At 44.9% G+C, this 23,246-nt stretch overlaps 1 protein-coding gene across 4 annotated transcripts in view; it reads left to right on the top strand.

Moving 5' to 3' along the window:
- The window catches only part of SH2D4A (SH2 domain containing 4A), a 106,820-nt gene that overhangs the window by 35,285 nt on the left and 48,289 nt on the right, over nt 1–23,246 (top strand). For all 4 annotated transcript variants that reach the window (XM_044305091.1, XM_044305085.1, XM_044305108.1 and 1 more), the window contains exons 3-4: nt 9,518–9,677; nt 23,064–23,199. In XM_044305091.1, coding sequence (XP_044161026.1) covers nt 9,518–9,677; nt 23,064–23,199 — 296 coding nt within the window. The remainder of the gene's footprint in view (nt 1–9,517; nt 9,678–23,063; nt 23,200–23,246) is intronic.

The following is a 23,246-nucleotide window of genomic DNA, read 5'->3' as shown; positions in this document are numbered from 1 at the left end:
AAAACCGTGACCCCTTTAGGTCTAAATGAATGTATTACATTTGCTTGCTTTATTTAAATGGGCCAGCAAGCTATCTGGGGGTGACTTCGCATAATTCCATATAATAAAATTTCCACAACACTTTTATATCTATATATCACTTAATGAATCGACTGTGGCAAATGAGGAACTTAGTTGCCTCTAATTAGCACCCCCGAGTAACACCATATGCCATTTTTTGTTAATAATTGATAATTATTGATTAATATTATCCTTATATGGTTTGTGTACCAGCATATCTATATCCATACCTCTGCCATAGATATTTGAATATACCAACACCATGGCAATAGCCAAACGATCCTGGCACCACCCCTCCATATCTTTTGGGTAGATCAAGACACATGTTCCTGTTTGTGTCACGAATCACGTGCCGTGCATTACTATCTCCCTAAGCCCTCATGAATCTTCTACAGGAAAAACTGTGTCTGGGAAGGGACTGGCCGATCACGTGACCTATTGATGTCACTAGACTGCGCCGGTATGCATTTAAAAAGAGCGAGAGCTATACCTGGATACCGGACACGAATTATCTAGGAGGCATTCGCTCCACCGGTACCGGAGGCTCCTCTACTCCTTTTCTCTCCACTCTGTTACGGCACAATGGTGCCGACCGAGCGGAGTAACATGAGTGGTGCACCATGTACCATGTTATTTAGGATTTACCCCTCATTACTGAATATCTATTGGGGATCATTTACAACTATCTACAGTTATTGGAGGGCTATTACCAATACTGGTGATTTGATTATGGCCTGTATTAAGCATCTATAGGTGTCACTGTTTATGATATGTATTGAAGAGGTATGGTGTGAGTAGGATAAGGTTGATACATTGGTACACCTGTTTTAGCATTGATCCATGTAAGATTATAATAGTCCCCTGATGAGCCATTAGAGATTTTTAAGGCGAAGCGCATTAGGACGACTACATTATATGAGGTTAATTGTTGATACCTTGGGTAACTACTTGGGATAGTCTAAAGGCTTGACTAAGTGGATATATTGTCATTCTGTATATCCTTACTCTATCAGACATATTGATTGTTTTTGGGTATTGGCAAATTGTGGGACTTTGTCTCCGTGTTTATTATTTTTTGTAATCACATATTGACCTGTATAAGCGGTGATGGGTTCTATCATGATGTCAGGGCCTTCTTAGGGTATATAGGAGGTTCCTGATAAGGGATCGCCCCTATCAGGGCCGCCATTCCTTTTGTAGGTAGGGTATAAATATTAGGGAAACATCAGGGTCAGATTTCTTTCCTTCTAACCCCTATTTTAGAAGGCATTTTATGGTATGGTTTAAGGTATATAATAAAGGCTGAGTGCCAGATTTATAATTAGCTCAAGTCAGAATAATGGAGTGAAAAGTCACAAAAAAATGCACAAACGCTAAAACTGCGCACAAATTTGCAACTTTTTTCTGCTCTGCACTATGCTCGCCAGTTTTCTGAAAGTGGGCGTGTTTTCTTATGTAAATGAATCTCTAGACAGATTTACTATTGGGACTATTTAAAAAGTTGCAAAAAAGTTGCAAAAAATGCGCAATTTCACTCCAGTGAGGACCATGCTTATCTTATGAGACTTTTTAATAGAACATGCGACTTTTTCGTAAAAAAGGTGCGACTTTTTCGTAAAGATGTGCGACTTTTGTAAAGCTGCTTACTGACGGATAAACTGCTACCGTCAAACCACATTTATCACAGTCTTAATCATAAATCAGACTTGGCTAAAACTGACTTTAGCCATATGTGAAAGTGGAGTGAGCTGTCAGAGTAATGATAAATCTGGCCCTAAGTCTTAATGGTGGCGGACTGTGAATAACAATATTGGAATTTCCTGCCAGACTAGGTATGTTCCTCTACCCTCATCAGATGACAATATGGTACACACTGTCATCAAAATAATGAAAAAACTTTAAAAAATTAAGAAGCCAAGACATTTTTGAGACTGGATTTGAGGTGGCCCCAACACTATGCTGGATCCCCCAGACACCCTTGTGTTGCTGCTCTCTAAAAGGGGATAATAGGGCATGGTGCACCCCAATGGGAAATACGTCCAGAGAGTCAGGGTTTGCAGTAAACAAGTGTGCTTCTTTACTGGAGGAATTCAAGTCCAAAACAAAACAGACAAGGCACTCAGCTGGCTTCACCGGTCTCCTTCCTTACAGAAGATCGTTCTGTGCTCAGGAAAGGCCTTCTCTAGTTGTCCATCTCTTTCTCAGAAGGCTGAAACTCTGGCCAAATGGCTGGAAGACCTAGAGTCTGCGGCCCAGTCATTGGGCAGAGTAACCCCGTCTCAGAGTCTTTTTTTAGTTACTCTTGCAGTCCCTTCTACTAAAGATTGTCCCCTATCTGTAGACCTCTAGGGGCTCAGACTGCTTGTTCTACTTATATACAGTTTATAACTAATCCAGAACCTTATAGTGGGAGGGGGTGAAGCTAGAGAAGCACAGCCTAACAGAAACCATATGTCTGCCTTTGGCTTGTGCTGTGCTTCAATACAAGTCAATGGGAATGACTAACTCGTAGTTTCCAGTAAGCAACCATCTTACAGAGCTAAAACAGCTGGTCAGAAGTTCAAATAAAAAAGGTGCTGCTGCTATACAGTATTAAAGGACATATCAGAAAAATAACTCCTAGTATTGCTGGAATGAAACACAAATCTTCTTTAATTACTGAACTGTTTTATCAGTCTTTTTATCAGTTATCTCTTAACTAAAGGATTTACTGCCATTGCACAGAAAGATGATTTGTTGTGACAAAATATGATCAGTACATGAACAAATTTGGTCATGCAGGGAAGATGACCATACAGCAGCAAACTTGCCCCAAAATCAGGAGGTGACTAAAAAGTTATTTTTCTGAAAAAGACATGCTTCTATAAATTGCAAGGTGGAGCGGACTTGTTTTACGAGCACTGATGCTTGATCAGTTAACACCGTGGGCAGCACGGTGGCTCAGTGGTTAGCACTGGTGCCTTGCAGCGCTGGGGTCTGTAAGAAGTCACAAGGGGTTGTCATTGATGGAAGGTATGTGTCACCAAGATTCCTGGCCTCGGTGAGGTAAGAGCCGGTAGTTTTAAGTGTTAGCGGCAGCTAGTGCTGGTTGACACTGTTTGTTGTTAGTGTGGTTGTAAAGCCGATCGGGGCCGGCTCTTACTGGGAGTAGCCAAAGTGCTGGCTGGCTGGCTTCTCCCCACGCTCCAGGCCGGGTCTTTATTGGCCTATATAAAACCCAGCCAGCAGTCTTAGCTGGGTGAGGATTATCCTCCATCTGACAGTGGAGCGCTGTCAGTCTCTGTGGGTTTTGGAACTGAGATCTTGTGCCGTGCTAAAGGGCTGAGAGGCTCATGCTGGGAAACAGGCACTAAAGCCTACTGTGGACTGCGAGTGGAAAAACTGCTGACCAGGTGAAGGCTTTTGTTCTGTGGACTTTTTATAGTGTGAACAAACACCAAGACTGCAAACTGTTACTTTTTGTTTTTCCCTATGTGTGAATAAAAAACTGAACTGTTTGTTAAAATCTTTGTGCTTGCCTCTGTACTGTGTCTGCTAGCCTGTCTAGAGCAAATCCCCACAGGTCCTAGGTTTGAATCTGACCAACTCTGCATGGAGTTTGCATGTTCTCCCCGTGTTTGCATGGGTTTCCTCAGGGTACTCCGCTTTCCTCCCACACTCCAAAGACATACTGATAGGAAACTTAGATTGTGAGCCCCATTGGGGACAGTTTGATGCTAGTGTCTGTAAAGTGCTGCAGAATATAGTAGCGCTATATAAATGCATAAAATAAATTTTGTTTATTAATAACTGGTGAATTTGGAGACCAAGTCACCACATTGAACTCTTTTGCCATGTTCCTGAAACCATTCCTGCACAATATTTTGTATTGTGACAGGGCACATTATCTGCCATTATAGACTGCCAGGGGTGTACTTATTCTGCAACCACATTTATGTAAGTGATACAGAGTAGCATCTACAGGAATATCAGGACTGTGTTTCTCAGCAGTACATTGCCCACATTATCCCACTACCCCTGCAGGCTTGCCTCTTTCCAATAATGCACTGTGGTGCCATCTATTGCCATAATAAAAGACACCCACAAACTCAGAGGACAGACCACTTGATGTAAAAGAAAATGTTATTCATCTGATCAGGCCACCTTTTTCAATTACTCCATGGTCTAGTTTTGAGGCTCAGGTACCCACTGTAGGCACTCTTGGTGGAGGGCATTTACACTCTCCCCTGTTTGTGGCTATGCAACTCGACACACACAGCATGCTGTAATGAACTTTGTTTTTGGACATCTATCAAAACCAGCATTAACTTGTTCCAGAATTTGCACTGCAGTCACTCTTCTGGCAGATTGGATCTGACAGAGGAGTCTGGCGATGGCTTTCTCCCCTCTCCATATTCACTACTTATTGTGGGGTTTCGCTCTGGTAGATAGGGTAAGTGGGCACAGTAGAGAGGCAAAATACTAGTTCTTAACTCAAAACGTCAGTGTTTATTTAAACTTGAGGCAATTGCACAAAACAGTACGTAACTTTGCAGTCTTGGTGTTGAGTCACACACAATGTAAAGTTCATATAACACAAGTAGTCCACAGTAGGCATTAGGGGGCCTTTTTTCCCAGCATGCAGCTCTCAGTCCTCCAGCATGGTACAAAGCCTCAGATCCCAAAAACAGAGACATCTCTGCTGAGCCCAGCTGCCTATTTAAGGACAGTCAGGTGCTGCCAAAACCCAGACTGGCACTTAAACTCCGGTCCGGTATTTGACCTCATCTGGCTGGAAACCAGTCCAGCCGCACATGCTGGGAGGAAAATACCTGCCTTGCCAGACACAATCCCTTACTGTGTCACAATATGTATACTCGGTTGAGCCGAACATGCATGTTTATAGGAGGATTGGAAGAGACAACCGACATCTTAAGCCCAGAAGGCCTATGCTAGTTTACCAGTGGTCCTTTCGTGGAGCACGTGTAGTAGATACTAACCACTACATACTGGGAACACCCCATATAGTCATTTGGTTCTGACCCAGTCATGTAGCCATCACTATTTGGTCCTTATCAAAGTCACTCAGATCCTTACACTTGTCCATTGTTTCTTCTTTTACCACATCACCTTTAAGAACTGCTATATAACTTGCTTTATAACTTTACTATATTTTTACAGTAATCACTAAGGGGCCTTAAGCTATTGTGCCAGTTTTTATGGCAGCCTAGTCTGGGCGCTGCACAGGAGGGCAGGCTCTCTCATGATAGCTGGACTCCTCTCTAATGGCCTGAATCGCCAGAAGTGCTGATCCTGGCCAATGAACTTCTTAGACGCCACAGTCAATAGTGACTGCAGCATCTAAGCGGTTTATGAGACAGGAGGTTCCCTCTGTCAGGCACAGGAACCACCACAAATGAGATCACAGGGCTGTCGTCATTGTATGGATATCAGGCTGTGCCAGAGGCGCAGCCAGGAAGTGCCTGTCAGTTTACAATTGACAGTATAGTACACTGTACTGCTAGGGCCATATTTACAACACGGCACATGAGGGCACATGCCTAGAGTGTCAGGAAGTAATGGAACAGCCTAACGCTATCTCTGTGCAGTCTTATATACTAGCCATACCTACTCATACACATAGCCCATACATTGCCCATATCTGAACCACCTCCCAGATACTGTGTTAGCCAATCAGCAAAGCCCGTTTGTAGACATAGTTTGTATACATGCTTGTAGAGATTAACACCTTCTTGTAGGTGGCATCCTTGAGTCCAGAGTTATCCTTCCTCTAAAGGTCAAACAGACTAGCAGAACAGGTCACAGCAGGTGTCTGGAAGCATCATAAATCACATTATCACAGGTGCGCTCCTCAGGGGGCAAGGTCATGTATTGTTTCTCAGGCATGGTGATTCTTGATTTCCCAGATAAAACAGCAGTGTCTATTGTCTATTGAGCAGATAAGACAGCTATTGCTTTGTGGGAGAGATGCTTAGGTATTTATGCACCAATTCCACCCTACTGTAAAGGCCTGAATTCAGGAGTCAATAAAATGTTGGGCTCCCAACAACTCCTTCCAGATGATTGCTCTGATTGCCAGCCTGTGTAAAGGGGTTTTAAGACTTCTTTGGTATTTGGAGGGGTATTTAGCTAGGGTATCATGTGCAGTTTTTGTAACAATAAAAAAAAGTTTGAATTAATCTTCTACCACGTAACGTATTATATGATATGTACTCATTCCATTTTATGGAGCTGGACTTTTTAAAGGGACACATCCATCTAAAAAGGGTATTTTTTTACTTCAATATTCATAGAAGACTATTCTTGCTTGCTTTTCTTTTTTATGTCTGCAGTAATATACTACTAAAAATTAAATACAAAGTAGTATTAGTCTGTGGCAGCATAGACAAATAAAACTTATATTCGAATAGGGAGCCAATTGTTGGTTTACTGCTGCTGTGAGAGAAAGATTTTATCTGCCGATACAATTGTAGACCAATTTGGATAACAGTATGGCAGCTCCATTTTACTCTTAATAGCCCAAGATAAAGATGCCCACAGAAGATTGCATTACACTTAAGGTGGGTTTACAAGCTGCAGTGTACTATAAGGTGGGTTTACTGCTGCTTGTCCAGTGTAGGAGATCGCTGCATTTACATGCAATGATCTCCTTCACAGTATGAGAACGAGGGATCGCTACTGCAGTGCATACAGCTGCACTGTTTCTGGGCAGCAGATCACTGTTTAGACAGCACGACCTGCTGCCCAGAAACGATAATTGGTGTGCCTGAACGAAGACAGGATCACCCGACGAGCATTTTGCTGCAGCACATTTAGATGGGCAGATTGTCGGGAACAAGCATTCGCAGGAATGTTCGTTTCCAATAATCTGCCCGATATTCGGGCCATGTTAATCCACCTTTAGTGTAATACATGATGCTCTAATTCAGGACGGGCCAACCTGAGGCTCTCCAGCTGTTGCAAAACTACAACTCCCAGCATGCCCAGGCTACCTACAGCTATCAGCCTACAGCAGGGCATGGTGGGAGTTGTAGTTTTACAACAGCTGGAGAGCCTCAGGTAGGCCATGCCTGCTCTAATTGATTCACTTATCTGCTCCCCTCTATGGCCATAGTGAATGGTCTGACTGAGAGAGTCAACGGAGACTGTTGTGTTAAAAAACCAAACAAAGGAAGACTTTAAGGAGCCAGGACAAGAAGTAGAACAGATGGAGTGACTTTAAAAAAGGATATCTAGAAAACCATCCACCTGTTTTTACATTAAAAAAAAAACAAATTATACAGAATATTCACAATATAACTTAAAATATGCTAAAAAAAAATCCGATTATTTCTTGTGTTTAAATCCATTTTTTAGTTCAGGAGTAAAAAATTTCCTGTTTTACAACAGGAAATTATGACCTTACACGGTGTAATCGCTTGGTGTGTTACTGCATACTTACTGATAAGTAAAGTAAACAAGCAAACTATACTGGTAAATGTTTAGTTTCTCTCTTCTCAGTCCCTAACTAGGAGGCACTTTATTGAGTCTGTGTGCAACCTTGAAGAATTTACAATATGTTTATATATAAAACATAAAACATAAATATAAAACATAAATATAAAAAAGTGTTTGTCTACTTTACTTGACTGAAACTAAAGTTGGATTTAGACGGCCAGATAATCAAGCAGATTATCGGGAACGAACGTTCCTGCAAACATTTGGTCCCGACAATCTACCCATCTAAAAGTGCAGTCGTTCATTCATCGGGTGATACTGTAGTTTGTGCAGGCACCTAAATTATCATTTCTGGGAAGAAGACCCTGTCTAAACTGCGATCTGCTGCCCGGAAATAATGCAGCTGTATGAGGACAAGCGATAATAATAGCAATCCCTCGTCCTCATACTGTGGAGGTGATCACTGCAAGTAAATGCCGAGCTTCACCCCCACTGAATAAGCAGCAGACTGTTGGGAAGAAATGCTTCATTCTGACAATCGGCTTTAACTAGGCCCATATAAATTCACTTTTATGCCTCTATATATGTTAATGTTGGTTTAACCTGATTTCAGTGGGTCAAATATCTAATCTGTATGTGAATTCCCTGTCTATTCCCCTATGGCAGATGTTGAGGGAGATAAAGATAAAATTTTAGTAGGTAAGTCGAAAAGCTATCGCTTCCAACACCCCCATACAAATATTTTTGGTTCTGTCAAGTGATTATATATTGTCAGTTATGAGCGAGGAGATAGCTGCTGTCAGGGGACAAGAAGCAGCTTATTCAAGTTTCAAACCAGCGCTATGGTCAATGGAAGGCTGCACCGGCAGACAACAGCCTGCCAGAGGTCTTTGGTTCAGCCATAGCCGGATGTTACCGCAATGCCCACTGGCCCCATTCACTTTCATGGGATCCAGCAGAGATCTGGCCACCACATGGTAAATATTCCTGGATTCAGCCATCCAAAAACCGTTGCGTGCAGTGGTTTTTGTCCGGCCAAATATAGTCAATAGACCTGGAAGACCTTGGGATAACAGCCAGAGAGAGCTCCAGCAGGCTGTTCTCTGCCGGAGAGCAGGATGCAAATGTGAAAGAATCTTTACACTGTTGGTGGAACCCGCCGTTCTACCTGGGTTCGGCCAGCAATACACCATGTATAGATTATAACCTGCTCCATCCTTTTGTTATCAAATAGAAATAAGCCACTACCAGAGGTGTCTTCTAGTGGGTTACTTCCATCTTACCATTCAGAACACATACAGCACATGCTGAGCTCATCATGCATGTGTATGGAGAAGTGCGGAAGAGTAGCTGTAGTCTGACCAACTATCTAATGTGTATGACCAACCTAATGCATTATTATAAAAAAAATTGGGATAAGTCATCAATATTAGATCAGTGGGGGTTTAACTCCTGGCATCCACAATGATCAGCTGTTTGAATGAGTGAGCGCCGCAGCCTCTTTAAACAGCTGATTGACAGGGTGTCGGGAGTTGGACCCCGTCCGATCTGATATTGATAACCAATTCTGATGGTAGATCATCAATATTATGACACAGCACAACCCTTTTAAAACATAATGACACAGATTTAGCAAACCTTAAGAAAGATAAGCTTTTCAATGATTTTAGTTGTGCTGTGCCATTTGAAAGGTCGCTGCAACATTGTATTTAAAGGGTTGATCCATTTCAATCAAAACACTGGTGGCATGCTCTCTTTTCTAGTGCCAGTGCTCTCTGGGTTCCCGGTGTACTATAAGTGACAGAGGTCTGTGCTTGGTCATGTGACTGTTTCAGTCAATAAATGGTCTTAGTGGTCACTTGTGCAAGAATGGCACATCACTGCAAGATGGACAAATATTTTGTGTTGGATAATCTCTGTAGCAGGATCAGATATTTCCGGATTTATTCTATAGTGTATATTAATATTTTCATTTGTTTTGTGTCATTGGTTCCATTACTTGTTTTTCTATAATTTCCAGATTCTCAGAAAACTGTACATTGGAAATTTGGCTCAGACCAGGAAGTCTGGGTCTGGGTAATGGGCGAACATTCAAAAGACAAACCGTATGATGTCATCTGTGATGAAATTATCGAAGAACGCGCACGAAAGCAAGCAGAGAGAGAAGCTGAGGAAAGAAGGTACAAGTATTTTATTTTATTTATTTTTTATTGGCAAGAATTGTTTTTAGTTGATTTTCTTAAAAAATATTTTTTGGGTTTATTCTTTTTTGTCATAGCCAACAAAAAATGCTAGAAATAGTACGACCAATAAAGTACACAATATTTGACACAACACGTATTACGACTTTGCACTACATGTAATCTTATCATTAAAAATGTTCAGGAACCAACAAATTATCTGGATGCAGATAAGAATAATCTAGTAAGTAATAGTATGAGAGCTGCTAAATGCATTATATACATGTAGATAAAGTAAATGTCTTCAGTGGTAAACTCTAGTAGCTTATCTCCATAAAACATTCAGTCGGAAAAAGCCAATCTGTAGATGAATGGAAATAGGATGGTTGTATAGTTCTGCTGCTAGGAAAGTAAGGTGTAAAAGTCGAAGTGCTACTCAAAAAGATAAAATAAAGTAGGCCATCTCCCTTTGGGTCTAGAAGTAGCCAAACACAGCTCATTTTTATTTCTTATCCCGTTAAATAGAACCTTCCATTATGGAAGCACTCATTAGTACAGTAGGACTGGAGAGCTGTGAATCCTTAGCTTGGCTCTGTATTCAATGCTCCCTGGTCTTTGTCTGCCGGCTCCTCCATCCTATGCTGTGACCTACACACAGTGTGAGGACCTAGGCACGCTCTGTGACCTCATACTGTGCGATGTCGGGTCACAGCACAGCAGGAAGAGCGCTGGATCTCAGGAGGAGATTCGTCCAGAACAGGAGGGGTGAATTGATTTATTGTTTTTGTCTGATCTGCGGTCTGATTAGGGGTCTGATCGGAGGTCTGTTTGGTGGTCTAGTTAATATTGGGATTCTGAGCTGAGAGCTCATTAACACTAGGGGTCTGAGCTGAGGTTCGGTTAACAGTGGGGGACTGATTGGGAGTCTGAGCTGAGGTCTATTTAACATTGGGGTTTTGAGCTGAGGTCTGATTAACATTGGGGGTCTTATTGGGGGTCTGAGCTGAGGTTTATTTAACATTGGGGGTCTGAGCTGAGTTCTGATTAATACTGGGGGTCTGATCTGAGGTCTGATTAACATTGGGGATCTAATCTGAGGTCTGATGAAAACTGCTTTTTTTTCTTATTTTCCTCCTCAAAAACCTAATTAATTTAAACTGATCATCCCTCACAGTCTGTGATTCTTCTGAATTAGATTTAGACAATGAAACAAAGAAACAATTAAAGTATGGTCCCTTAAATGAAATAAAAAAAAATGCACATAAATGTCTTCTACAGCATAATTACAAAAACTGACCTGTTACAGTGTAATAAGCCATTATGATCAACAAGCACATATGTGTAAAAGTGAGATCACAGGTTCCATTGGTTTCAATAAGAAAGCTGTGCGGTAGTTTACACAGCATGCATTTTTACTTTCATAGTTTTAAAAATCTGTGTCCAAATTTTCCATTAAAATGGGTAAGCTCAAAACCATATAAAACCACAAAGAACATGCCAATATTGTTTTTCTTTTCAGCACAGAAAAAACTCTGGGTGAGCTCACTCTTATGATTCAGAATGCTGTGATGTAATGGACAGTATACATGATTCAGGTGTTATACTGTCGCGAGGTTCCACATCTCCACTACTCATGTGACATACTGTACAAAGTAATAGAGCTGTAAAAGAAATGTCTATTGCGTCATTGCTCTGTGTCTAATTATTATTCAAAGTATGAAGTATGCAATGGAAAGACTGATGTTTGTTTTTTTTCACACGGATTTTGGCTTAAAAACATGGACACAAAATCCTTATCTATGTGGAAGTTGCCTTCAATGGCCATTTTCAAACAGCAGTACTTTAGTCAGTATATTTTTTTTCTTCCTTATAGTATTTCTCTATGTAAAATAGATTCCAAACCTGGTTTAAACTTTAAAATATAGTAACATCAGAGGCTCTGGCAAACTATTTCACATTAAGAACTATGCTGGTTGTAGAATTATTCTTCCCATCAAATCCTCACCGAACCCCTTCGTGAGAAGGATTCAGCACTGCATTGAGGTTTCCAAGGTTGTTATAATAGATACCATGATGCAGATGTGAACCAAGTCTTACTAATTCAGAAACTGACCAAAACCCTGCTGTGTGAAAGCTCACTCAGTGTTTGTTCTGAGATCCAATGTAATGCTTCCATATATTTATTTAACGTTTCATTGCACATTGCTACCATTTATATCAATGTTCTCAGAAGTTCTACAGCTCAAGAAACGTGATTACACTCCGGGGTGGTGAACGGCACATCTCCTTTGTTGTATCTAGGGGTAGGGGCATTCAATTTCAGCTTGCACAATCCGTAGTTCCTTAGCTCAGCCACCTATTCCCCCTCCTTATTGAGAGCACAGACACACTTGGCCATCCATATGTGGGGGTCAGCTTGGCCGACAGCTATATCACAGTAATCAGATCTATAGCTGTAGGGTGACCTAATAATGATGGCAGAAAAGCAGTATGGTGTCTGGGCTCCAGTCAGCTTACCTTTTTTCAATATATTACTGCCTTATCAATCCAATTTATACAAGAGTCAACAAACTTTTAAGAGTCTTTTACCTGTTTTGAGGTTAGGGAAAATTATTGTGGATAAGCATTCATACAAATGCACATTCCCAATAATTGCCCCATGTAAAGGTACCGTGAACACCTGCTGAACAAGTAAATGCTTGTTCACTGGGTGATCTCATCTTTGATGCGGCACATAAAATCCTCATTCATTGGCAGCATATCTTCCACATCTAAATAATCAAGGAACTGCTGCTCACAAAAATAGAAACCACATGGAAATGAATGATCATAGTAATCATTCATCCCCATACATCCCAGATAGGTGCTGATGAATGGGTAATTATCAGGAATGAATGTACATAGGAGCTCTGTTGGGCCCTAATTGCATTTTTAACAGTTGTAACAATTACAACATTTACAATATTTTAGGGCCCTAATACACTGCCCAATGTTCAAGAAGGACAAGTGCCAATAGATGATGAGTACATTGATCGGCGCTTGATGGCATCGGCCAGCCTATAATGATCCAAAGTGAATGGAGAGGAATGATTGCTACAGGGGCCATATAAACTTCCCAGTGGGCCGCCCAAGCCCTCCTTTTGGATGTTGGCCAGGTACATAACCAGCTGAATTTGAAGAAAGCATTTGCTGAGACTCCGACCCGGTGTCATGATGTTTCACCGGGGGAGGTCCCAGCCACACTGTCCTTTGCTGATTTCCACCTGTCGGGCAGGTTTACTGAAGAAGAAATTGCATGTATACACTTTTTATCCAATACAGAACCAGAGGAGCCCGTGGCCGAAGTTGATCCTGTAAAGAGGTATACGGGGGGCATCAGGTCCACCTTCCTTCCTCCCATGCCGGCCGGATCTGCTATAGATCTCTTCCATAAACGAGTGCTAAGAGAAATTCGTGCGCTGGTATATCCTGCAGCACCTTCCAACCTAACGTTGGAAGAATCTCGAGCTCTTTCATGGTTGAGTAAGCAGACCAGTATGGTCATTAAGCCGGCCGACAAGGGAGGGAACGTGGTCCTGATGCCCAGGGAGTACTACGTGGAAGAGGCGCATCGACAATTGGGAGATAACACTGTATATTCTAAGCTTAGAGGGGATCCCATACCGGGTATAGCATCCAAATTGTTTGTGTTAATTAACCGCTACATTTGCAGCGGCTTCTTACCAAACAATATGAGAGAACGACTCATTCCCTCTTTTCCCAAAATTCCCACGTGGTACTTCGTACCAAAGGTTCATAAATCACTGACCCGTCCCCCAGGACGCCCCATCATTGCAGGTATCGGGTCAGTGACAGAGCCTTTATCCGGCTATATAGACTGGCTCCTCAGACCTCTGTTGCGCAGCACTCCAACCTATCTTAAGGATACGGGTGATTTCCTTCGTGCGCTCAATGACCTTGAGTGGCAGGAGGGGTTTCACCTGGCGCGAACCCTGGTACCATGCCTGTACCGCCTGTAAGGAACTTTTTTCGTGTGGGCAATCTGAGCCGCATTGCCTTGCATGTCAGGCCCCGGTGCAGGGCCCGCTTTCCGCTGCGCCCCCCGGTGCCTCTGAACCCCCTGACTGGGCTAGGTCTCTGTCTCAGGCGGTGGAAAGCCTTACACACGTAGTGGGCCGTCTCGTGGATAGACCGCCTCTCCCGCAGGCTGCCACAATCCCTGTCGCACCCGCTGGGACTACCGTTTCTGCCGCCCCCACTGATTCCCTGCCTCCCAGCGAATCTTCCAGGGCCCGGCATATTCAGAAACGTTCAAGGGTTGAGCGCACATCTTCTCCAGATGCTTCGCTCTCTCCGCCATGCGTGCGAGCTCAGTCAAGTCTATCCTCTCAAAGGGATACGCTTTCTGAGGGAGAACTGGCGGATTCGGACGTGGACATGGACTCAGAGCTTCCGTCCACATTGGCGTCCGCGGTGGGGCATCTTATCACTAGCATCCGTGATACCTTTCACATACACGATGACCCCCCCAGCTCTGAACAGGCCGGCGTGTCCTTTCTTCGCCCCAGACAGGCCTCCAAGGTCTTTCCCATCCACGCAGATTTTTCTTCTGTGGTGTCCAAGGCTTGGACCCGGCCTAACGTCCGCTTTGTTCTTGGTCAAGGCACCCTCCTTCTCTCAGGCATCCGGCAGTGTGGGACTCACTCTGGAGACCCTGACGCGGTTCGGTTGGATCATCAACCACCCCAAGTCTTCTCTTACCCCCTCCAGACGGCTGATCTTCCTGGGGATGCTCCTGGATACGGAGTTGGCGGAGGTCCGCCTCCCGTCGGACAAGCGTCTGGCCCTTTGCGGGTCTGTTCGCAGTCTCCTCCGTCATCACCGCCCTTCCCTCAGATCCAGCATGCGGTTGTTGGGGAAGATGGTTGCCTGTTTCGAAGCGGTGCCGTTCGCACAATTCCGATCCCGCACCTTTCAGAGGGCAATTCTGTCGGCCTGGGACAAATCACCGAGGAGTCTGGACAGGACCTTTCTTCTGCCTCCCCTGGCTCGGGCTTCCCTCAGCTGGTGGTTGCATATCCCTCTACGGGGGAGGTCCTTCCTCCCACTGAACTGGCTGGTGATTACCACCGATGCCAGCTTACGGGGGTGGGGGGGGGTTTTCCCTCCCCGGTCCGTCCAGGGCGTTTGGTCTCTATCGGAGTCCAGACTTCCACAAAAAGCTGGACATTTGTTATCCCTTTCCAGCGGATTCTGTGACCACGTGGACGTCCCCGCCTAAGGTTGATCCTCCCGTGGCTCGCCTGTCCAAAAGCACTACTATTCCTGTACAAGACGGATCTTCCCTCCAGTCTGCTGAGGACCGTCGTACGGAATCCCTCTCCAAGGCCATATTTACTGCCTCTGGTTCGGCCCTTAGACCGGTCTTTGCCTCCGCCTGGGCTGGTAAAGCGGTCTCTGAATGGGGTTTGCAACTGGAACGGGAGTTAGGGTCGGACGTCCCTCTACAGGACCTCCGTTCCTTAGCCCAACTAATTGTCCAGGCCGGAAAATTTGTCTGTGAGGCCTCTCTTGATGCGGGTGCCCTCATTGCCCGTTCCTCTGCCCTGGCAGTTTCTGTCAGGAGGGAACTCTGGCTGAAGGTTTGGGCGGCGGACGCCGTTTCCAAACGCTCTTTGGCTGGCCTACCATTCACGGGTTCCCGCTTATTCGGAACCCGTCTGGACGAACTTATATCTGAGGCCACGGGTGGGAAGAGTACTCACCTCCCCCAGTCCAGGCCGAGGGGCGCCCCCCGTGGTCGCGCTGGTTCGTCCCGTTTTCGGTCCTTTCGCAAGCCCACCGGGTCTAGACCCGCGGCCGGTTCTTCTTCCTCTGGCCCAGCCCAGGATAGACGCAAGAAGCCGTTTTTTCGGACGCAATCTACCTGGCGCAAGCCCCAGCCCACACGGGCTCCCACAGGCCAGCAGCCCTCTGCCTGAAGGTGCGCCCCCACCCACCCGGGTGGGGGGCCGCCTTCTACTGTTCAGGAACGTATGGCGGGCCCACATCTCAGACGCATGGGCGCTCGAGATTGTATCTTGCGGATACAAGATCGAATTTGCGTCCATTCCGCCAGACCGTTTCTTCCGGTCCCGTCCTCCGCGGGATCCCGTACGAGCGGCCGCCTTCTTCACGGCCATTCGCTCTCTAATGGACAAGGGTGTCGTCGCCCCCGTGCCTCCGACGGAAAGGTTCAGGGGGTTCTACTCGAACCTCTTTGTGGTTCCCAAGAAGGAAGGCTCAGTGCGACCGATCTTGGACCTAAAGCGCCTGAACCGTTTTCTCCGACTGCAGAGATTCCGGATGGAGTCTCTCAGGTCCGCAGTGGCCTCCCTGGAAAGAGGGGATTTCATGGCCGCAATCGACGTTCAGGATGCATATCTCCACGTTCCGGTTGCTCCATGTCATCACCGCTTCCTGCGCTTCGCGGTGGGGGACGATCACTTCCAATTCGTCGCCCTTCCCTTTGGTCTGGCGACGGCTCCTCGAGTATTCACCAAGGTCCTGGCCCCTGTCTTGGCCCTTCTGCGTTCAAGAAGTGTTTTTCTTCTCCCTTACTTGGACGACAAACGGGAACTGCACCGTCTGGATGTGGTCAGGGCGTTGAAGATTTATCTGGAGGTCACCGGATCCTTTCGGCGCACGGACTCCCTGTTTGTGGTTCCGGAGGGTTCGCGCAAGGGTTTGGCGGTCTCCAAGGTGGCTATTGCCCGTTTCATTAAACTGGCGGTGTCTGAGGCTTATCGAGCCAAGGGTAGAGCTCCGCCTTTCAGCGTCACTGCTCATTCCACCAGAGCAGTCGGAGCTTCCTGGGCGCAGAGGCATCGGGCCTCGGCTGAACAGTTGTGCAAAGCAGCCACTTGGTCCTCTCTGCACACTTTCACAAGGTTCTATAGAGTGCATACGCATGCATCAGCGGATGCTGCTTTGGGCCGCCTGGTTTTGCAGGCAGCGGTTTCCTGATGCTCCGGTGGTGGTCCGCCTTGGGTTTGTGGTCCCTCCCTTCTTGGACTGCTCTTGAACGTCCCAAGGTCTGTGTCCCCCAAGGAAAATGGGCGAGAAAAGGAGATTTTTGTATAACTTACCAGTTAAATCTCTTTCTCACTCTTCCTTGGGGGACACAGCACCCACCCTTCTGTGTTTGGTTACAGGGTTATGGTCTGGCGCCCCGTTGGGTTGCTGGCTGGTTGTTTCCGTTATTGGTTGTTATCCTTTCACTACTTGGACACGCAACTGGTAGCCTCTATCTCCAGGCTGAGGGTATAGCTGATGGAGGAGGGGCTTAACAGTTTTACTTAGTGTCACGCCTCCTAGGGAGCTGAGCTATACACCTGGTATCCCTGGATGTCGAGAGTTTATACACTCGCATCCCCCATGATTTGGGTCTTCACGCTGTCAAGACGGTGCTGCGCAAAACGAACAAAAGTGTTGAATACATTGATTTTGTTGTTGAGGCCTTGGATTTGGTACTCAGCAACAATGTCTTCCAATTCGATGGTCTCTGGTACCGCCAGGTACTAGGTACCGCAATGGGCACTCCTGTTTCGTGCACATTCGCGAACCTGTACCTGGCGGTATTTGAGGAGACCTACATTTTTTCGACGGATAACCCCTATCTATGCCACATTCATTCATTTATGAGGTATGTGGATGATATTTTTCTGGTCTGGCGGGGGAGTGAGGAGTTGTGCCGTGCATTCGTCGACCATCTTAATACACACAACCAGATGAACATGAGGTTCACCATCAATTTTGGTGGTGGGTCCCTGGACTTCTTGGATGTGCGGGTCGACGTAAAAGAAGGCAGAATACACACCAGTGGTTACCGTAAACCTACTGCCACTAACTCCCTCCTCCACCAGACCAGTTTTCATCCACCCTCAGTGAAGCGTGCGGTCCCGTATGGACAGTTTGTCCGGCTCCGCAGAATTAATGACACTGATGAAGGTTTCTTCAGGCAAGCTGGAGAACTTCGTAATAGGCTCTTGGATAGGGGTTATCCGTCGAAAGGTGTTTCAGCGGCTCTCCGCAAAGCCGCCAAACTTAACCGCACCTCCCTATTAAGGGAGAGAGACACAAACACCGTGCAATCACGGTTTGCATTCTCTTTTCTTCACAGCACTGCCGCAGACACCGTTAAACAGGTGATAAACCAAAATTGGGACCTCCTGAGAGGAGATCCCTCTCTTAACAGTATTACGGACGAAAGACCTCTGATCGCATTTAGGAGATGCCCCACACTTAAGAATAAACTTGTAAGGAGTGTCTATTCGACACCGAAGGGCGGGACCTGGCTAGGGAAGCCCAAAGGCAACTTTAGATGCGGTCATTGCTCTTTTTGTTCACTCAATACTTGTAGCAAGTATTTACTCCTGGGGGGGGGTGACACACACAGTACGGGAGTTTATTAACTGCCGAACATCATATGTGGTGTATGTGGTCTTCTGCCCTTGTGGGCGCTTTTATATAGGTAAGACAATACGTCCTCTGTTTGAGCGTATTCGTGAGCATGTAGGCTCCATACGCTCAGGCAGAGGTAGTCCGCGTCTCATGGACCATGTCTGTAATGCCCACGGTGCACATCCTCGGTGCCTCTCCTTTGCCGGGGTGGAGCATGTCGGTCCCATCGCTCGCGGTGGTGACCGGCACCGCCTACTCCTGCAGAGGGAGGCAAGGTGGATCATGCAGACAGGCGCCATGGGCCCGGCCTGGCATGAATGACAGGAATGACATGTCTGTCTTCCTGTGATTGATGAGTGCAACTTGAAGCGCTGCACGTATGATGACACGTGTCCGTGAGTCGCGGCTTATTTATCTATCTTTCTATGTCTCATCACGATTCAGGCAGATTAATTGTTTTTTGATCCAACGGAACGTGCCCTCATTTACTCAAGAACCAGTTGTAGTCCCATATTTTGTATTAAATTGCCATTTATAGAATATTATATATACTACCCTCTAACAACGTTTATGCCGCCTACTTATGATCATGCACAGTATGAACTATTGTATGTTTTAATTTTCGCATCTTTAGTCGATTATATTTGCACTTTACCTTTGCTGCACGTATGTTTTTAATATGTCACTTGAATTCAGGAGCGCGCAGCTGTGGGTAGCGGCGCCGGCCGTCCTCTGCCCGCCCCCATAAAAGGACGCCTTTGCGTCGTGACGTATTGAGCGGCCTGAGGAAGCGCATTCTTACGCGCGAAACGGCCGTCGCCGCTGCAAACACTGTGTCCGCCCCTGGACCCCTGATGTATCTACTTCCAAGGAAGTTTCAATAAAGAAGATTTTTTGTATCCTGGTGAGTGCCGCAACTTTGTTGCTTTCTTCTCTCTCTCTTGTGCATTTCCACTTGTTGGCTACTTCTGCAGAGCACCACCGATCGGATATTTTATACCGCAAGCACGCTGATTTGGATACCTTAAAGTTACTTAAGTGGAGGCAGTGCCGCCGTGTTTCTCTTCTCCCTGCGTTCACATAACCAGCTGATGCTCCCAGCCTTAACCCCTTCACTGCCGAGCCACTTTTCACCTTAAATCCCAGGCCGATTTTTGCAAATCTGACATGTGTCACTTTATGTGGTAATAACTTTAAAATTATTTTACCACTCAGAGATTGTTTTCTCATCACATATTGTACTTCATGACTTCCAAATTTCAATTTCTCTTCTTTTATAATAGATAGTAATAACTCCAAATATAGTTATTACTTTACATTCCCCATATGTCTACTTCATGTCTGGATCATTTTGAAAATGACATTTTATTTTTTTGGGACGTTAGAAGGCTTAGAAGTTTAGAAGCAAATCTTAAATTTTTTAAGAACCTTTCCAAACCCCAATTTTTTCAGGACCAGTTCAGTTATGAAGTTACTTTCTGGGGCTTACATATTAGAAACCACCCATAAATCACCATTTTAGAAACTACACCCCTCAAGCAAGAAACGCGAGCTCTGCCATTATGGTGACTATGAATATGGTTGGCCACTGGTGTATCTTTGGCCTTGGAAATATCATTTAAATGTTCACCAATTCTTCTGCGGAACTCGCGGATGGTCTTACCCACATATTCCTTGCCACATTCACAAGTCAAGAGATAGATCATGCCACGCGTATGGAAGTTGATATAGTAATGAATGGCATATTCTTTACCAGTGATGTTGCTTCAGAACATTTTACCAGTTTGCAAGTGGGTACAAGCAATGCAACCACTGCACCTGTAACAACCCTTGACATTTGTTTTTAGCCAAGAGCAGCCAGAATGGGAAGGGGGGATGTATTTGCTGGAAACTAGTCTGTCATGGAGACTACGTCCATGGCGATAGGTGAGGTGTAGGTATTCACCCACAACCTCCCTCAGATCAGGGTCCATAAGAAGAGTACCCCAGTTCCTACAAATGACCTCACGGATCTCAGGCGCTGCCCTATCGTATGTGGTGATTAGCTTCTGGGTCTGTGCACGATGGAATCTTGGAGTATGGAGATTAGTTCTGTTTTCTTGTAACGCTGACCTAAAAGCTCTCTGCAGGACCCTGTCTGGGTATCCTCGCTGCCGAAACCTAATACGTAGGTCATCAGCCTGCCTTATAAATTCACGTTTAGTCGAGCAAGTCCTCCTTAACCGGAGGTATTGCCCCTTGGGAATACCCCTCTTGAGTGGGAGAGGATGACTGCTGTCTCACCTAAGCAAGGTGTTAGTGGATGTGGTTTTCTGTATACAGACATAATAAGCTCATCTCCTTGAGTTTTTGAGATAAGGACATCGAGGAAAGGCATACGTTCGCTGTCAGACTCACACGTGAATCTTACCCCAATTGTGTTATCATTGAGAACCGAAATGAAGTGTCACTACCATTCCAGATGATGAAAATGTCGTCGATGTACAGCACCCACAGTCCCACAGGGTCCATTAGGACAGATCGTTCCTCCGTAAAGACCAGGGTCTCCTCCCACCAGCCCAGGAACAAGTTGGCGTACGATAGGGTACAGGGACTCCCCATCGCTGTGCCCCTGAGCTGGTGGTAGACCCTACCACTAAAGGCGAACACGTTTCGGGTCAAGGTGAATTCCAATAAACAGAGGACGAAGAGACTGTGGGCGCGGTACTGACAACCTCGCGTGCTCAGAAAATACTCGACCGTCTTGATGCCCAGGGAGTGAGGAATGCTAGAGTACAGCGCCTCGCCATCAATGCTGGCTAGTAAACTACCTTCCTCAATGTGAATCCCCTCTTGCTGTTTTAACAAATCCGTGGTGTCACAGGTGTAGGAGGGAAGTGCACAAAGGGGACAAGAATCTGATCGACATAAATCCCTAGATTGGGTCACCCTTTGAGTGGGGGGCATCCCCTTGTGTAATTTGGGGAGGCAGTAAAATGTAGACATGCGGGGTCAAACAGGTAACAAAAATCTGTACTCATCATCGGTATTGATTTGTGATAATTTGGCCTTATCTAGAATAGCTTTGAGTTCCACTCTGAAATCATCAGAGGGGTCCCGGGCTAGCACTTCGTATGTAGAGGAATCATGTAACAGAGATTCACACATTTCTCTGTATTGACCATGGTCCATAACCACTGTATTCCCCCCCTTGTCTGAGGGTTTGATTACTATGGAACGATCGCTCTCAAGATCTGAGATAACAGTGGCATGGACCTGCTCAAGATTAGAGAAATGAGGGGGACGTAGGTCCTTGATCTGTTGTGAGACAGTATTGAGAAAAACATCCACACAGGATAATTCAGCAAAAATCGGTGGCATTTTATTGCTTTTAAGTTTTAAATTGGTAAACGGACCCACACCTTCCTGTTGCTCAGATTCCCTTTCAAGATCATAAAGCAGATGCACGTCTGAAAGGATATCCAAGGGAATACCTAGTTCGCTACACTGTTTTTTCTCCTGCAGTTTATAGATTTTGTGAGGGAGGAGGGGCAGGGGGCCGGCATCTGCTTTTATAATGACAGCGGGGCCCGTGCAGTGACTGTATTCTACTACATGTTGTCCTTGGTCTGATTCAAACCTAGGACCCCAGCTCTGCAAGGCACCAGTGCTAACCACTGAGCCACCGTTCTTCCCAAACTAAGTTGTATTGATTTTTAGCAGCACATCACTGTTTTTACTGGGAGATGTGCTACCAATAATTGTGTTTCTTTGATGAAAGATGCAAGTCATCCAAAAACAAGCAGTTATCAGGAGCGAACATTCCTATGAGCCCTAGTTCCCGATAACTACCCTGAAAATTGTCCAGTCTCATACGCCCTTAAGGCTCAATTAATTGACCTTTGAACAAACTGTATTTTGCTTGCCATTGTTAATTACACAGGGTGAGCTTTTGAAAAGTGCAGGTGTACCTGTCTATGTCTGGAAAACTGTATAGTTTTAAAGGGTTAAAAAGGATAGGCCCTTTATCTTCACTCAATTATTGGCTGAGGTCTGCCTACAAAACCTTGTAGTTATGTGACTCAACAGTGATTTTTGTGCTTTATCATTACCTGGCCAAAGGTCCAGAGGCACCAATAGCCTTCTTAAGTTTGCAGAAGTTATTACATCAAAGTAAACACTGCATAATATTTACAAAGCAAATGGCACTGTACGATACTGTATGCCATGTAAATGTGCAAAGTTCTTAGAATTAAAAAAAATCTGACTATTACTATTTGAAATGCATCTATTATTTGGATGGGGTATTGTTAAAGTTTATATTTATTTTGTCTTGGAATATTATGCTGAGTTATAGCAAACTGATGAGGACCATATAGAAAGAACTACAGGACTTTTGTACATACTATGAAAATATACATTTTACATATTTGTCAAAGTGAATGAGGGCTATTTACTGGATAGGAAATTATGGGTGTATTCTACCATTAGACAGTAAATAGCTTATACTAGAGAAAAAAATTGCTTCTGTGTCACTACCAATGATTATAGGGTGGGGAATAAAATTGCTGGACTTTGCCTAGCTTATTTCTTAATAGCTTTCTAAACACAACTAAAGCTTTACCATGAATTGTAGAATGTAAACAGTTCATAGAGGAATCCCAAACGTATCTGTGTGAACATGCCAAGCTGTAGAAAACACTAGAATGAGCTAGGTGCAGACCTGAGCCAACACCAGCTTCCTGCAGGGGCTGAGTTAGGATTATTAACTCTGACAGATCCATACAAAACTATACTGGGTACATTAAATAACACCATATAACATTACATAACAAGTACCCTATTCTTCTACAGATTGGCATATCTGTGTGAACCTTACACATGACTTGCATATTTTGATATGTTCTTTTTATATGTTCTCTTCTGTTGTGAATTAATGCTTATAAATAACTTTTGCTCCCCCAGGAAAGTACAAGAGGAAGAGTTATCCAAACTGTCTGAGGCCCTGAAGCTCGCACAGAGGGAAACAGTGGAGACATGGAAACAAAATGTTGAAAACAAGAAAACTGCCAAAGAAGAAACCACAACCACAGAGCAAAAGGTAATAAATGATGAGGCACATCAGGTAAAGAGTAAACATGTATCAGC

Source organism: Bufo gargarizans, chromosome 1 (genome assembly GCF_014858855.1).
Source record: "Bufo gargarizans isolate SCDJY-AF-19 chromosome 1, ASM1485885v1, whole genome shotgun sequence".
NCBI classification, from domain to species: domain Eukaryota; kingdom Metazoa; phylum Chordata; class Amphibia; order Anura; family Bufonidae; genus Bufo; species Bufo gargarizans.
The sequence above is the reverse complement of the archived record's forward strand: the minus strand, read 5'-3'. Positions and strand labels throughout refer to the sequence as shown.